The sequence below is a fragment of the Capra hircus genome, chromosome 26, assembly GCF_001704415.2.
Source record: "Capra hircus breed San Clemente chromosome 26, ASM170441v1, whole genome shotgun sequence".
NCBI classification, from domain to species: Eukaryota; Metazoa; Chordata; class Mammalia; order Artiodactyla; family Bovidae; genus Capra; species Capra hircus.
The window spans coordinates 31287937-31303860 of record NC_030833.1 but is presented as its reverse complement, the minus strand read 5'-3'; the positions used below and the strand labels follow the sequence as shown (position 1 = coordinate 31303860).

At 44.7% G+C, this 15924-nt stretch overlaps 1 protein-coding gene across 4 annotated transcripts in view; it reads left to right on the top strand.

The window, feature by feature from the left end:
• The window catches only part of CNNM1 (cyclin and CBS domain divalent metal cation transport mediator 1), a 70707-nt gene continuing 55900 nt past the window's right edge, over window positions 1118-15924 (top strand). For all 4 annotated transcript variants that reach the window (XM_018041669.1, XM_018041668.1, XM_018041667.1 and 1 more), the window contains exon 1: window positions 1118-3865. In XM_018041669.1, the coding sequence (XP_017897158.1) occupies window positions 2302-3865 (1564 nt within the window). In that variant the 5' untranslated portion in view covers window positions 1118-2301. The remainder of the gene's footprint in view (window positions 3866-15924) is intronic.

Sequence of the window (15924 nt, the reverse complement as noted above, 5' to 3'; positions counted from 1 at the left end):
TTTCTTCAGTCTCCTAAGCAGCCCATGCAAGAGGCAGCTTGTAGCGCACAGGATCTATGTATTTTAAGGCAATGGCAGCTTTGCTTCACACTCCCTCCCTGCAGAGTGTGAAAGGCAGCCTATGAGACCAGAATGTGAGCAGCAGCCCACTAAGGCCTATGTAGTCACAGACAAGGAAGGAGGGGGGTTATTTCCACTCTGGATGATAAGCGTTTGTTATGAAAAGAAGGTAACGTTGAGTCTGCACCATATTGAGCTTCATCGTTTGCAAGTCTTTCTCAATCAATATCTTTGAAATTTGATGAAATATAATATTTCACATATGATTTTTTTAAATTAGTCAGAGGTGCCAAAGGTAGTATGCCAAAGCATTGTTACTTTTATATTTTAAAAGGTAATACAGACCTGTGGTAAATTTACCCAAGAGAAATGATAACATATGTTCACACAAACATTTGCATGCAAACATTTGTAGCAGCTTTATTCACAACTGCCAAAAGCTAGAACTAACTCAAATGTTTTTTAACTGGTAAATGGATAAACTGTGATACATCTATGTAATAGAATGTGGTTAGTCACTCAGTCCTTTCTGACTCTTTGTGACCCCATGAACAGTAGCCCACCAGGCTCCTCTGTTCATGGGATTCTCCAGGCAAGAATACTGGAGTGGTTTGCCATTTCCTTCTGCAATGTAATAGAATACTACCCAGCTATAAAGAGGAATGACCTATTGATAAACACAGCAACATGGGTGACTCTCAACTGCATATTGCTAAAGTAAGTATAGGAAGCTAGAGCCAGAAGGCCATATTCTGTATTATTTCATTAATATGACATTCTGGAAAATAAAACTATAGGAGATAACAAATCAGATCAGTAGCTGCTAGATGATAAACAGAAGTGGGGTGGGGGGAGGGCAGAGTTAACCACAAAGAAAAAGAGTGAAAGTTGGAGGATGATGGCACTTTTTTTTTTCTTAAATATTTATTTATTTGGTTGCCTCCGGTCTTAGTTGCCACTTGTTCTCATGTGGGATATTTTGTTGCATCCAGTGGGCCCCAGAGTGCACAGGGTCAGTAGCTAAAGAATGCTAGTTTAGTTGCTCCGCAGCATGTGGGATCTTAGAACCCATGTCCCCTGCATTACAAGGCAGATTCTTAGCCACTGGACCACCAGGAAGTCCCCATGGCACTAGTATTTATTGTGGTCATTATATGAACATATGTCAAAACTCATAGAATAGTACACCAGGAGATGAATTTTATATATAATTTTTTTCAAAATGCATAAAAGTAAAATAAGGTAACAAGCCCATGGTAAGTTCAAACAATACAAGGAATTCAGTAAAAAGTCTCGTTCCCAGCTCTTTATGGTGATAGAATAGTTCTGCATTTTGATTCAGCAATGGTTATATAAATCTATACATGCGGTACAATGAGACAAAACTCTTCAATGCCAATTTCCTGCTTTTGGCATTGTATTATAGGCTTACTCCCCTGAGTTGAACACTGTTACAAATTTCTTGTGTATCCTCTGCGTATTAAATCTATTATTTTATATATGTATGTGTGTACATAAACATTTATACTTACATATTTTTAATACAAACAGTAGCATATGACACACACTGTTCTGCACCTTGATATTTTCAACGATTACTTTGGAGGTATTTCCATATCACAAACACGTGGAGCCACATCATTATTTTTCCTGCTGCATAGTATTCCATCACGCAGTGGAATCACAGCTTCATTCCACAATTTCCAATCAATGGACATTGGGATCTTAAAAAGGATTTAACCTAAGTAATCTGTAAATTTTTAAAACATGAAAGGTCAGCTGAAATTGAGACGAAACACAGAATCAAGACTTGTCTCCAGAATATCTTTTGACCAGGAGGGGGAACGCAAGAGGCAGGAGGAGAGGCGAAATGCTGGGAAATTTCCCTGGTCAATGGTGAAGTGGAAGGACCAGCAGGAAATTACTGCCTGGTAGGAGCTCGCCTGGGGCGCCCTAATGCTCTAGAAGGAGGCCATGCTCCAAGACCAGCTTTCCCTAGGCTGCGACTCTGGGTAGTCAAGTGGGTCGGGGTCACAGTGCAATGATGCATGACCATCTCCAGCTTCCCGTGGGGACCCATGGCCCGGGCTGGGTCTGAACCCCCACGGCCTCCGGCTCACGCGCGCGGGGGGGCGTACACGTGGTGACCTGCCCGGGGCCGGGTTCCCGGCTTCGGCTCCTCCTCCCTCCAGCTCTCGTTCGGCTTTCTGCAGTATCACGTGCAGCCGCGCCGGGTGCAGGATGGCGGCGGCCGCTGCAGCGGTGGGTGTCAGGCTCCGAGACTGCTGCAGCCGGGGCGCTGTGCTTCTGCTCTTCTTTTCCCTATCCCCTCGGCCCCCGGCCGCCGCCGCCTGGCTACTGGGCCTGCGGCCCGAGGACACCGCCGGAGGCCGCGTGTCCCTAGAGGGGGGCACCCTGCGCGCCGCCGAAGGCACCAGCTTCCTCCTGCGTGTCTATTTCCAGCCCGGGCCCGCGGCGCCCGCGGCGCCGGTACCCGCACCCACCTTTACCCCGGGGGAGAACAGCACCGGCGACTGGGCTCCACGGCTCGTGTTTATCGAGGAGCCTCCGGGAGGGAGTGGCGCGGCGCCCAGCGCTGTGCCCACGCGCCCCCCGGGGCCGCAGCGCTGCCGCGAGCAGAGCGACTGGGCATCGGACGTGGAGGTCCTGGGGCCCCTGCGCCCCGGAGGCGTGGCGGGCTCAGCCCTAGTCCAGGTGCGGGTGCGGGAACTCCGCAAGGGCGAGGCGGAGCGAGGCGGCGCGGGCGGTGGCGGGAAGCTCTTCTCCCTGTGCGCCTGGGACGGGCGCGCCTGGCACCACCACGGCGCCGCCGGCGGCTTCCTGCTGCGCGTCCGCCCGCGGTTGTACGGCCCCGGCGGGGACCTGCTGCCCCCCGCTTGGCTGCGGGCGCTTGGAGCACTCCTGCTGCTCGCCCTGTCTGCCCTGTTCAGCGGCCTACGCCTGAGCCTGCTCTCGCTGGACCCGGTGGAGTTACGGGTGCTGCGGAACAGCGGCTCGGCCGCCGAGCAGGAGCAGGCGCGCCGAGTGCAGGCCGTGCGCGGCAGGGGGACCCATCTGCTCTGCACCCTGCTCTTGGGCCAAGCCGGAGCCAACGCAGCCCTGGCGGGCTGGCTGTACGCCTCGCTGCCGCCGGGCTTCGGGGGCACGGGGGAGGACTACAGCGACGCGGGAATTCACTTCCCTTGGCTGCCGGCGCTCGTGTGCACCGGCGCGGTGTTCCTGGGCGCCGAGATCTGCCCCTACTCAGTGTGTTCGCGGCACGGGCTGGCCATCGCCTCGCACAGCGTGTGCCTGACCCGGCTTCTGATGGCGGCCGCCTTCCCCGTGTGCTACCCACTGGGCCGCCTGCTCGACTGGGCGCTGCGCCAGGAGATCAGCACCTTCTACACGCGGGAGAAGCTGCTGGAGACGCTGCGAGCCGCGGACCCTTACAGCGACCTGGTGAAAGAGGAGCTCAACATCATCCAGGGCGCCCTGGAGCTGCGCACCAAAGTGGTGGAGGAAGTGTTGACCCCCCTCGGGGACTGCTTCATGCTGCGCTCCGACGCGGTGCTGGATTTTGCGACAGTCTCCGAGATCCTGCGCAGCGGCTACACGCGCATCCCCGTATACGAGGGCGACCAGCGGCACAACATTGTGGACATTCTGTTTGTCAAGGACTTGGCATTCGTGGACCCCGACGACTGCACGCCGCTCCTCACCGTCACCCGCTTCTACAACCGGCCCCTGCACTGCGTCTTCAACGATACCCGGCTGGACACAGTGCTGGAGGAATTTAAGAAGGGTGAGCATGTGGTCTATCTCCTCCCTCCACTCCTCCCCTCTTTAAAAGTATTGGAGTGCTTGCGTGCTCAGTCGTGCCCGACTCGGTGCGACCCGCCGTAGACCGTAGCCTTTCGTAAACACGTGAGGCTTCAGGTACCCAGAGCAGCTTCTCTCCTATGGTACCAAAAACTCGAGGAAGGTCCTACCTCATGGCTCCCTGGGTCTTTTCATTGCACTCCTCCCTACCTTCCTTGAGGTTGATTGAGTCCCTGCCTCTTCACAAGATTCTCTGCATGCCTCATTCGTTCCATTCCAGTATTTTTTCAGGGCCCACCAATTGTCAGGTATTGTGCAGGTAGGACTCAGGGGCTAATCCTTGGTGGACACTGCATAGCTCCTCATTGCAGGAGAAACCTCTAAAGGTTCCTGTAACAAGTAGTCTTTGCCTTGAACTCTGCGCTCTGGGTGGAAGTTCACCATTTCCAATTCCAGAGCAAACTCTATTGCTGGACAGCTCCAGCTGCTGACAATGTATTTCTTACTAGGAGCAGAAATTTATGTCTCCAGAGCTTCTTTCTGGGTCCTAGATTTGCCCTTTGAATCACATAGAGCAAGCCACAGGCATCTTAGCTATTTTTCCCCCATATTGATCTTTCCATCAGCTATGTCTTGGACACAGACCAAGTACCCAGGTTGGAGATGAAAAGTTAACTAAGGCAGTGACATCCTTGGATTTCTGGAATCTGTGGTCTCATGAAGTAAAGTAGATCTAGACCTGAGGAAATATTCTGGTAAAAGAAACCACTAAAAAACTTGCATATCCAAATGATTGGGGTTTCCTTCAGAGCAGTCACATCCCCTGCCCTTGTTGTCATGCCTGTAATATGTTTACTACATATCTGAGGTTTGCCTTTGGAAACTGTCTTCTGAGGTTGAGAATGATTCACTCCAGAAAAATCAGCCTGAAAGCTTTAGGGCTGATCCTCTTGACATTACAGTTTGACTGGTCCCCCTAGTTAACCAGAGTTGACCCAGAAGGACCCTGGGTTGTTTTTGAAAGTCAAATCTACCTTCATGAGTCACCATTGAGAGCTTTCAGAAGACCATCTCACAGACCCTTAAAGCAATTCAAGAAATTATTTGAAAACAGTGACACAGTTAGAATAAGTGTAGAACCTCCCAGAATTTTGAAAGAGGCATTCATCTATACATATGAGTTGGCATGTTTATTGAAATCAAAGCAAAGCAAAAAAATAATCCCTTAACTTTAGAATCTGGTTGCAAATGTAGCTCCCTGTGGCTAGCAGAAATCTCACTTGACTGCGTGTTTTTGATATATTTTTCTGTTTGTCAAAAATTCAGTCTCATTACCTATTTTATCAGCACAGGTATTCTTTGTATATGAAGACTTTGCCTTCAGAGAGAAATCTGTGGTCTTCCTCCTGCCACAACATTTTTAAACAAGTAAAATTGTATTGAATATCAAAACATAACCTGAGAAGGAGGAAAAAGTCAAAAAACCTACTTTTGATCTCAGATTTGGAGCAAGAACAATCCTGCATTTTGTGTTGATCATGAGAAGGGAAAGGAAAGGTACATATATTGCAGCTGTTTTAACCCAATCTGGGCTACTGTCTCACCCTCTTCTGTCTACCCCAAGTCCTTCCATGACTCAACCCTACTGCACTTGGAGGTTCATCCATCCATTCTTAGCATTTTTCGGACATTCTGTGTACCCTCCAGAACAGAGTCTTGATTCTGGGCATAAAAGTTATGAAAATTTGTATTAGTTTACTAGGGTTGCCATAACAAAATACCATAGACTGCGTGGCTTAAACAACAGAATTATCTTATAGTTCTAGAGGCTGAAAGTCCAAGATTAAGGTGTCTTCAAGCTTGATTTCTTCTGAAGTCACTGTTCTTGGCTCACAGATGGCGGCCTTCTTGCTGTGCTCTTGCAGAGTGGCCGCTTGGTGTGTGTGTGTGTTCTCATACCTGGAGTCTCTGTGTGTGTGTGAATCTCTTCTTATAAGGACACCAGTCAGATTGGATTACTGACCAATCAGTAATCAGCTCACCCTTGTTGTTGTTGTTTGGTCACTAAGTCGTGTCCAAATCTTTTGCAACCCCATCAACTATAGTCCACCAAGCTCCTGCATAGGATTTTCCAGACAAGAATACTGGAGTGGGTTGCTATTTCTTGCTCCAGGGGATCTTCCCAGCCCAGGAATTGAACTCTCATCTCTTGCATTGGCAAGTAGATTCTTCACCACTAAGCCACCTGGGAAGCCCTAGTTCAGTTCAGTTCAGTCGCTCAGTCGTGTCTGACTCTTTGCGACCCCCATGAAATGCTGCACGCCAGGCCTCCCTGTCCATCATCAACTCCCGGAGTTCACCCAGACTCATGTGCATCGAGTCAGTGATGCCATCCAGCCATCTCGTCCTCTGTTGTCCCCTTCTCCTCCTGCCGCCAATCCCTCTCAGCATCACAGTCTTTTCCAATGAGTCAACTCTTCGCATGAGGTGGCCAAAGTATTGGAGCTTCAGCTTCAGCATCAGTCCTTCCAAAGAACACCCAGGACTTATCTCCTTTAGAATGGACTGGGAAGCCCTAAGGCTCACCCTATTAGCCCCTTTTTAATTTAAGCACCTCTTACATGTGATTGGGCTTCCCTGGTGACTCAGATGGTAAAGAATCCACCTGCCAATGTAGGAGACATGGGTTCAGTCCCAGGGTCAGGAAGATTCCCTGAAGAAGGGAATGGCAACCCACTCTAGTATTCTTGCCTGGAGAATTCTATGGACAGAGGAGCCTGGCAGATCCATGGGCTCTCAAAGAATGAGACATGACTGAGCAACTTTCACTTTCTACACATGATAGCCAAGATAGTGTTCATTGTCATGCACTGCTAGACAAGATTTTTTTTTTATTGAGGCATAGTTGATATACAATATTATAAAAGTTTCAGGTATATAACATAGTGATTCACAATTCTTAGAGATTACATTCCATTTATAGTAATTGTAAAATATTGGCTATAGTCCTTGGTTTGCACTATACATCCTTGTAGCTTGTTTATTTTATACATAATAGTTTGTACCTGTTGGTCCCCTACCCCAGTGGGGCCCCCCTCTCTCTTTTTTCTCCCCACTGGTAATCCCCAGTTTATTCTCCGTATCTATAAGTCTTGTTTCTTTTTGTTATATTCACTACTTTGTTTTATTTTTTAGATTCCACATATAAGTGATATCATACAGCATTTGCCTTTCTCTGCCAGACAACATTTTTAATGAAATTCCTGGGAACTCATTTATTCATTGATTATTTCCTGGGCATCTATATGGAGCTAGGGAACAGGGGAGACAATAAGATTGCCCTAAGAATGATAACAGTCTCCAAGGGAGGACAGTGTTAGAATAAAGGCAGTCTCCTGAAGCAGAAATTGTGCCTTTCTAACCACTTTATCTCTGGCACCTTGCACTGTGCCTCGCACATAAGTATGTTGCTCGAAAAAGTCAGAATTGATTAGATATGAGTCTTGTTGCAGAATTTCTAAATCTGGTCTAAAAGAGGCCTGGTAGTGTTCTATCAAGTGGTTAGTTTGCAGTTAGGTAGATCTCCAAAGAGAAGCAGGTAGTTACACCAAGGAAAATATTTCCATACCCCCTTAGAACCTCCCTCCTTCCTCAAAGTGTGGTCCATGAACCAGAAGCATGGGCCTCACCTGGGACCTTTTTAGAAATGCAGATTTTCATGCCTCACTCCAAATCCACTGAATAAAAATCTGCATTTTAGCAAGTCCCCAAGAGACTCACGTGTACATTAAATATTGAGAAGCGTTGCCTTATGAGGAGCTTATTAACAATGATTGGTAGATTAACTTAGAATAGAATAAATATAAGGTATAATTATTAAGGTAGGTCTTCTCTGACTCCAAGCCATATAATACAGTGGTAATTTTTTATGAGTTATGTTTCTGTCATAGGTTAGGAGAGGAAAACTGAATTGAACTATCTTTCTTTACCTTTAAAAATAACATTTTAGTCAAGTCATAACAGCCCTTCCATTTCTCTCACTCCCTTGTACTTCAGGTAATTTAACCACCTAAACAAACCCCATAGGAGGTAGGAGAGGAAAATGGTCATTTTAATAGGAACAACAGTTACCGTTAATTGAGCAACAGCTCTACTAGGCACCACACCAAGCTCTTTATATACTCAGAACAACCCTCCTGGGTAAGAATTATTAACTCTATTTTACAGATGAAGAAACTAGAGCTCAGACTGATTACATGACTTGCTCAACTTTGCAGAGCTAATAATTGCCTGAATCATGATTTGAACCAGATTGAAGGACCAGAAAGCCCATTTTTTCCCCACCACATGTCATCCCAAAACTCCTGCCATCCAAAGAGTTCAAAGCTGATCTTTCACTTCAGACTTGCTGCCCATGACTGATTCACCTCCTATTTCTGCAGGTTGAAAATGTAGCTTTTTATAATTACATTAATTGCTAATATGCATTTTACAAAAAATTTCTACCTCTCTTATCTGTGAAACAACTCTCCGGGTGTAGGTGAGGACCATAAGAATCAGAAGAGTTACTTGCTCTGCCTAAGATCATCACTCACCTGGTTGGTATATTCCAAGGCCCAGATTCAAGTCTGGGTCTTGTGACTCCAAAGCTCATATCCATTTAAGATTTTCTCTATATATTTCTTAGGAGTTCCAAGTCTTTAGAAGTGGGGGAAAGGAAAGCAAGCATGCTAGCTTTACAAAAAGGAACAATGTTTCTCCCCACTAGACTGAATTCCTTGAGGGCAGAGAATGAATCTTACTTACTCTATGTGCTCAGAACAAACACAGTGGCCCTCATGACTACTTCTTCTTCTTCTTGTTTAGTCACTAAGTCGTATCTGATTCTGTGTGACTCCATGGACTATAGCCAGCCAGGCTCCTCTGTCCGTGGAATTCTCTAGGCAAGAATACTGGAGTGGATTGCCATTTCCTTCTTCAGGGGATCGTCCCAACCCAGAGATCGAACCCACATCTCCTGCATTGGCAGGCAAATTCTTTACTGCTGAGCCACCAGGAAAGTCCTGGCCATCATGACAAGAGCTTGAATAAGTATTTATTGAATAAATGATCTTAAATGGCTGATTTCAACTTTATTTCTGTGAGTGAGGTGAACTTTAAGTACAGAATAATTAGTGTTGTTCCATGGACCGTGACCAATCTTTCCTCTTCCCGGGTTCTCTACCCCAGTCTGTGGCATCACTGTGCCCACAGGCTACCAGGCTAGAAATTCTCTCCTTCCCCTCACTCTCATCCTATTAATCACTGTCTGCCACAGTGATTTCAGGCTGCCACAACAGATGTCAAATTGAATAGCTTAAACAACAGAAATTTATTTTCTCACTTTTCTGGAGGCAAGAAGTTCAAGATCAAGGTTCCAACTGATTTGCTCTCTGATAAGAGCTGTCTTCCCGGCTTGCCGACAGCTACCTTCCCCCTGTGTCCTCACGTGGTCTTTCCTTAGTGCACACACACAGGGAGACAGAGAAACAGCTCCGGTCTCTCTTCTTCTCATGAAATTACCAGTCCTTTTGGATTAGGACCCCACCCTTCTGATCTCATTGAACCTTAGAGGCCCACTGGGGGTTGGGGCTTCAACATGTTAATTTGGAGAGGGGAAAGGACACAAGCATTCAGTCCATAATAATCTCCAAAGTCAGCCCCATATTTGAACAAAGTCTGCAAAAAAAGTTTGCTAATACTGCATATTTCTTTTATTGAATACCTATGCATAATTTAATCCACTATTTATTCCACTTAGGTTATTCTTTAATTTTATTCAATAAATAATATTGTGTAGGCACAGTGGAGAATACTACCAACAGGGCCCCTGTCTGAATGGAGCTTTCATACTAATACAGGAGACAGAAATTAAACAAATGAGATAGGAATTAAGAGCATAAGCTTTGGTACCAGACCCCACTGGGTTGCATCCTGGCCTTGGGCAATTTATTTAACTCTTTGCTTCATTAACTGTAAAATAAGGGTAATAATAAGATTATTTTTTACTTTATTTTTTTATTGAAGGATAATTGCTTTACAGAATTTTGTTTTCTGTCAAACCTCAACATGAATCAGCCATAGGTATACATATATCCCCTCCCATTTGAACCTCCCTCCCATCTCCCTCCCCATCCTATCCCTCTAGGTTGATACAGAGTGCCTGTTGGAGTCAGGATTATTTGAAATATTAAGATAATATTAAGACAATATTGCAGCACCAGCAAAACAATATTCCATAATACAGCTTATTTAGTAACTGTCATATAATAAGTGCTAAATAAATGTTAGCTCTGATTACTAAATATAAATACAAATCTATTACATACTCATTTGCTCAAATGCCTCCTGAGAAGTTCTACATCCTCCAATTTTTTTTCCACCTTCAAATCCATCCTCTCTGGAGCCAATACATAATGCCTGGTGTCATCATCCTCTGCTTCAAACACTTCTGCAGTCCTCTCCACTGCCTGCAGGATGAGGTCTAAGCTGTGCCCTTAGGAACTGCTCCCAGCCCTCCCCTGCAGACTTATCACTCCCACAGCTTTATGCTCCAGCAAGGCCAAACTTCATGGCCACACTGTGCTATTTCTTGCCTTTGTCCCTTTACTCATGCTGTCCTCTTTGACAGAAACATACATCCCCCGACTAATCCCTACTCCAGGCAAACATACTGGAGTGGGTTGCCATTTCCTACTCCAGGAGATCTTCCCAACCCAGGGATCAAACCCTGGTCTCCTGCATTGCAGGCAGATTCTTTACCATGTAAGCCACCAGGGAAGCCCAATTCCTACTCTAGCCCCTCCTTTAACACACAGCACAAGGGCCACCTCCTCTGCAAAACTTCTCCTGTAAACCTCAGATTTAGCCAACTTAATTCTTCAATATCTCCATTATTGAACTAACGGGGTATTATTAGTGTCTGTTAAAAAGCGCTACCCATCCATATAAAGAGCATCTGGAGGACAGAGGCTGTCATATCTACCTTTGTAGCTGTAGCACCTAACAATGGATATGACACAGTAAGTTTTCAATAAGTCTTTATTGAATGACTGAATGAATGACTGGAAGGAGTTAAACTTGAATATAATGGAAGGGATCTGCAGAGCTCTAGTAAATGAATCATTCATTATCTTTAGTCTAATCACTTTGGACCATGCAGAAGAACAAAGTCAAAGTTTAAATGTTAGGGGGAAAGTGTTATGTATTTGTTTCTTTGAGCTTCCCTGATGGCTCAGTGGTAAAAGAATGTACCTGCAATGCAGGAGCCGGGTTCAATCCCTGGGTTGGAAAGATCCCCTGATGGAGGGTGTGGCAAGCCACTCCAGTATTCTTGCCTGGAGAAATCCATGGACCAGAGGAGCCTGGCGGGCTACAGTCCATAGGGTTGCACAGTCAGACACGACTGAAGCAACTAAGCAGCAGCAGCATTATGTTCCTTTACTTCTTTAGGTAACAATTATTTAGCCCTTTCCAAACACTGTGCTAAGAGTTGGGTATATGAGACACAATCCCTCCTCTCAAGGAGCCTTCAGCCTAATGGGAAAATAGCTTTCCCCTTTGAAAAGCTAGAAGGCAGCCTGAACTGGTCTTTCCCCCCAACTTCCTACAATGTTACATTTCACAAGTCATAGCTTAGCATGTAAGTTATGTGGATAAGACAGACCTGTACATAAATTGTTAAAGCAAATGTGAAAGTGAAAGTCGCTCAGTCATGTCTTTACAACCTCACAGACTATATAGTCCATGGAATTTTCCAGGCCAGAGTTCTGAAGTGGATAGCCATTCTTTTCTCCAGGCAATCTTTCCAACTCAGGGATTCAACCCAGGTCTCCCACATTGCAGGTGGCTTCTTTACCAGCTGAGCCACCAGAGAAAGCAAAAATGAAATAATAGAAATATTAATGTGCAATGAGACTATGGAGAAGACAGTGATTATAATAGGGTTATCTTGCTTTTACAAAATTTTTACTAAAGTTTTAAGTTTCTGTACTTATTCACTCTAGAAAATTGAAAACTGTGGAACAAAGTATGAAAATCACCAGAAGATAATCATTCTACTGTCCTGAAATAATAACTTTTAATATTTTGTCATGATAAAAATATGTTGCATGCAATAACAACATTAATTAAATTCTTAAACAGGAAAAAAAGAAAAACCCTCTGGTCTTAACTTTCTTCCAGAGATCAAATATCTCATTCTAATCTGAACAGTGATTTTTCGAAGAGGTGGTATTATTTTCACAGTAGTCTCCTTGAGTTGAGTTCTATAATTTGGGAACACTACTTCATAAAACACAGCCCTAGAAATTTACTGAACTTCATTTCTAAAATTTACTCTTCTATTTATTGGGTTGTTTTTAGGAGAAAACTAATCTTGTATAGATAACACGGGGAAGGAAAAAAGCTTTGTTCCAAAGTTGAAGGCCTCTGGGTACTATAGCTCCAGTATCTAACTTGGTTAGACAATATAGCTCTGTCTTCCTAAACAAAAGACAGCAAAATCCATATAATGTTGGGTTACTCGATCTGTAGGCAAGCATAGCCATCTAAAATTATGTAAATGGCCTGTTGCTGTTTTCAAACTCGGCCTTTGTTCATTGATTCATTCATTCATTCATTCAATTAATATTTATTGAATTCCTTCCTTGGGCCAGGCACCTGGGTGGGACTTGGGAATATAGACGTGAACAAGAAAGACATTGAGCAGCAATTATGGCGCTGAAAAAGGTCCACTTCAATTTTTGGTCTACTGCATGTGATTTGTTCCCTAAAGTACAGCCAACCAGCCAGTAAGTGCTTCTGGCACAGACACACAGTGTAACATTTTCACTGGGGAATAATCTGAAAAGTCGATGTTTTGCTTCATCACTCCAAATTCTATTGTGAGCTATTTTAGCAGAAAGAATAATCATCCCACTGTTTAATTCTCTAAAAAGCTGCCAAAACATTAATGCTCCTTTTTTTTTGTCTTCTATAAAAGAAAATAAAAAGTTATTTCACTCAAAATTATATTTCACCAATATAATTAGAGGTAATATGCTTTAAAATGTGTTAAACATTTGCTATATAATAATTAGTAAAACTTAGAATAAGATGTTTACCTTCTAAACAATAATTAGAGCAACAGTAAACAAAGCATAGTCCATCATATCCAGGGAGGAAGAATAAAAGAAACCAAGGAAAAGTGAAAATAATTAATTATACAAGGTGCTACACTTGCTGATTTATATTTCTTTCTTTACAACTTTTCATTATGATTGTTTTAATATTTTTACGCAGTAGTCTTCTTTTTGGAGAAGGCAATGGCACCCCACTCCAGTACTCTTGCCTGGAAAATCCCATGGACGGAGGAGCCTGGTAGGCTGCAGTCCGTGGGGTCGCTAAGAGTCGGACACGACTGAGCAGTTTCACTTTCACGCATTGGAGAAGGCAATGGCAACCCACTCCAGTTTGCCTGGAGAATCCCACCCGTCTATGGGGTTGCACAGAGTTGGACACGACTGAAGCGACTTAGCAGCAGCAATCTTCTTTTTTTCTTAGCCTAGCAGTAGATACACCAGGTAACAAGAGAATCTGAACTGAAGGAAGCACTGAAAGACCTGAGAGAGAGTCTAATTCACACTCTTTTTTTTAGATTGACTTATCCTTTCTAGGACATAACAGCCTTTGTTATCAGACTCTGTTTATATCTAATCTAAACCCCACAGACTGCAGTCAAATTCTGTTTCCTCTTTTTATCATGTTTTGTGGGTCCTCTTTTACTTGGAGGACACAGTAGCTTACCTCTATTCTACTTTTTAACAACCAGATACACTTGGTCGTGTTTTTGGCTCCCTTAAAGCATTTGGTGTCTCAGGGCAGGGGTTCTGTAGATTTTTCTATTGTTGTTCAGCCACTAAATCATGTCCAACTCTTTGCAACCCCATGAACTGCAGCACACCAGGCTGCCCTGTCCTTCACTATCTTCCGGAGTTCGTTCAAACTCATACCCATTGAGTCAATGATGCTATCTGACCATCTCAAGCTCTGTTGTCCCCTTATCCTTTTGGCTTCAGTCTTTCCCAGTATCAGGGCCTTTTCCAAAGAGTCAGTTCTTCATATCATGTGGCCAAAAGATTGGAGTTTCAGCTTCAGCATCAGTCCTTCCAATGAATATTCAGGACTGATTGCCTTTAGGATTGACTGGTTTGATCTACTTGCAGTCCAAAGTACTCTTGAAAGTCTTCTCCAGCACCACTATTCAAATGCATCAGTTCCTCAGTGCTCAGCCTTCTTTATGGTCCAGCTTTCACATCCATACATGACTACTGGAAAAACCAAAGCTTTGACTATGCAGACCTTTGTTGGCAAAGTGATATCTCTGCTTTTTAATACAGCTTTCTAGGTCTGTCACTCAGTTGGTAAAGAATCTGCCTGCAATGCGGGAGACCTGGGTTCAATCCCTGGGTTGGGAATATCCTCTGGAGAAGGGAAAGGCTACCTACACCAGTATTCTGGCCTGGAGAATCCCATGGACTGTATAGTCCATGGGGTCACAAAGAGTTGGACACAACTGAGCTTTCACTCTCTTTTTCACTATATTTTTCACTTTCACTTTTTCAGGTCTGTCACAGCTTTCCTTCCAAGGAACAACCGTCTTTTAATTTCATGGCTGCAGTCACTGTCCACAGTGATTGTGAAGCCCAAGAAAACTAAAATCTGTCACTGTTTCCACTTTTTCCCCTTCTATTTGCCATGAAATGATGGGGCCAGATGCCATGATCTTAGTTTTTTAGTGGTGAATAGATTTTTCAAGTATTCTTGCCTGGAGAATCCCAAGGACAGAGGAGCCTAGAGGGCTGCTGTCTATGGGGTCGCACAGAGTCAGACACGACTGAGAGACTTCACTTTCACTTTTCACTCTCATGCATTGGAGAAGGAAATGGCAACCTACTCCAGTGTTCTTGCCTGGAGAATCCCAGGGACGGGGGAGCCTGGTGGGCTACCGTCTATGGTGCACAGAGTTGGACACGACTGAAGCGACGCAGCAGCAGCAGCAGCAGCAGCAGCATAAACTGTTTTACCTCTAGGCCCATATTTAGAGATTCCTGGACCTTGAATAACAATTTCAATCCTCTATTTGCTGCTGTCTATTCCTTTCCAAACTAGATTCTTCTCAATTCTTCCTTCCATTCTTCCCTTCCCCGCTTCCTTCCTTCCGTATGACATTATTCTCTATGAGGCCTCCAGTCTTCCTGGTGCTTGCAGTCAAATAAGGAGATACACACTGATAATAAACAATTACAAAGGAAGACAAGTTATCTGAAGGAAAACATAGGGAGCTCTGAGAGCATATAAGAGGGGGTCCTGACCTGGTCTTACAGGTTGGGATAAACTACCCCTTCCCCAAGTGATATTTGTGCTGAATCCTAAAGGGTAGAGAGGAGTTCACCAGAGCTTTCCAGGAGAAGGCAACAGACCTGAAAAAGCTCTGAGGAAAGAGGGCCAAGTGGGTGTCCTGCAGGGTTCCTGGGCCATTTGACACCCAGTGGGGAAAGCGCCACCTCTGCCAACCAGTCTTCTTTCTATCGACGTTATCAGAATGCTGGGCTACCAGGGCTCTGGGAGATGGATTTGAATATAAATATCCAAGAGCATGAAAAGAGGAAGGACCCTGATGGAAATGATACAGAGTAGCCTAGGGCACAGACAAGGGCATCCAGACAACATCTATGGGTGATGGGGGGCCGAGGAGGGTTGGCTGCTAGGGAGAACTGATTCCCTGGAAGGATCTGGGAAAACTTCTCTGAGAAAGTGAGTGAAGAAGGACTCTGATAAGCAGTTATGAAGGGAAAGAACATTCTAGCTGAGGCAGGAGCTTGAGCGAGAAAAGGAAAGGGAGCCGAGAGGACCTTCAAAAGCTGTTAAAGCTGTGATTATATTGTTCCTTTTCTTCCAGCAAAATGGGAAACTAGGCAGATCGAGACGTTTGTCAAACATAATTTATGTTCTCTCCAAGTG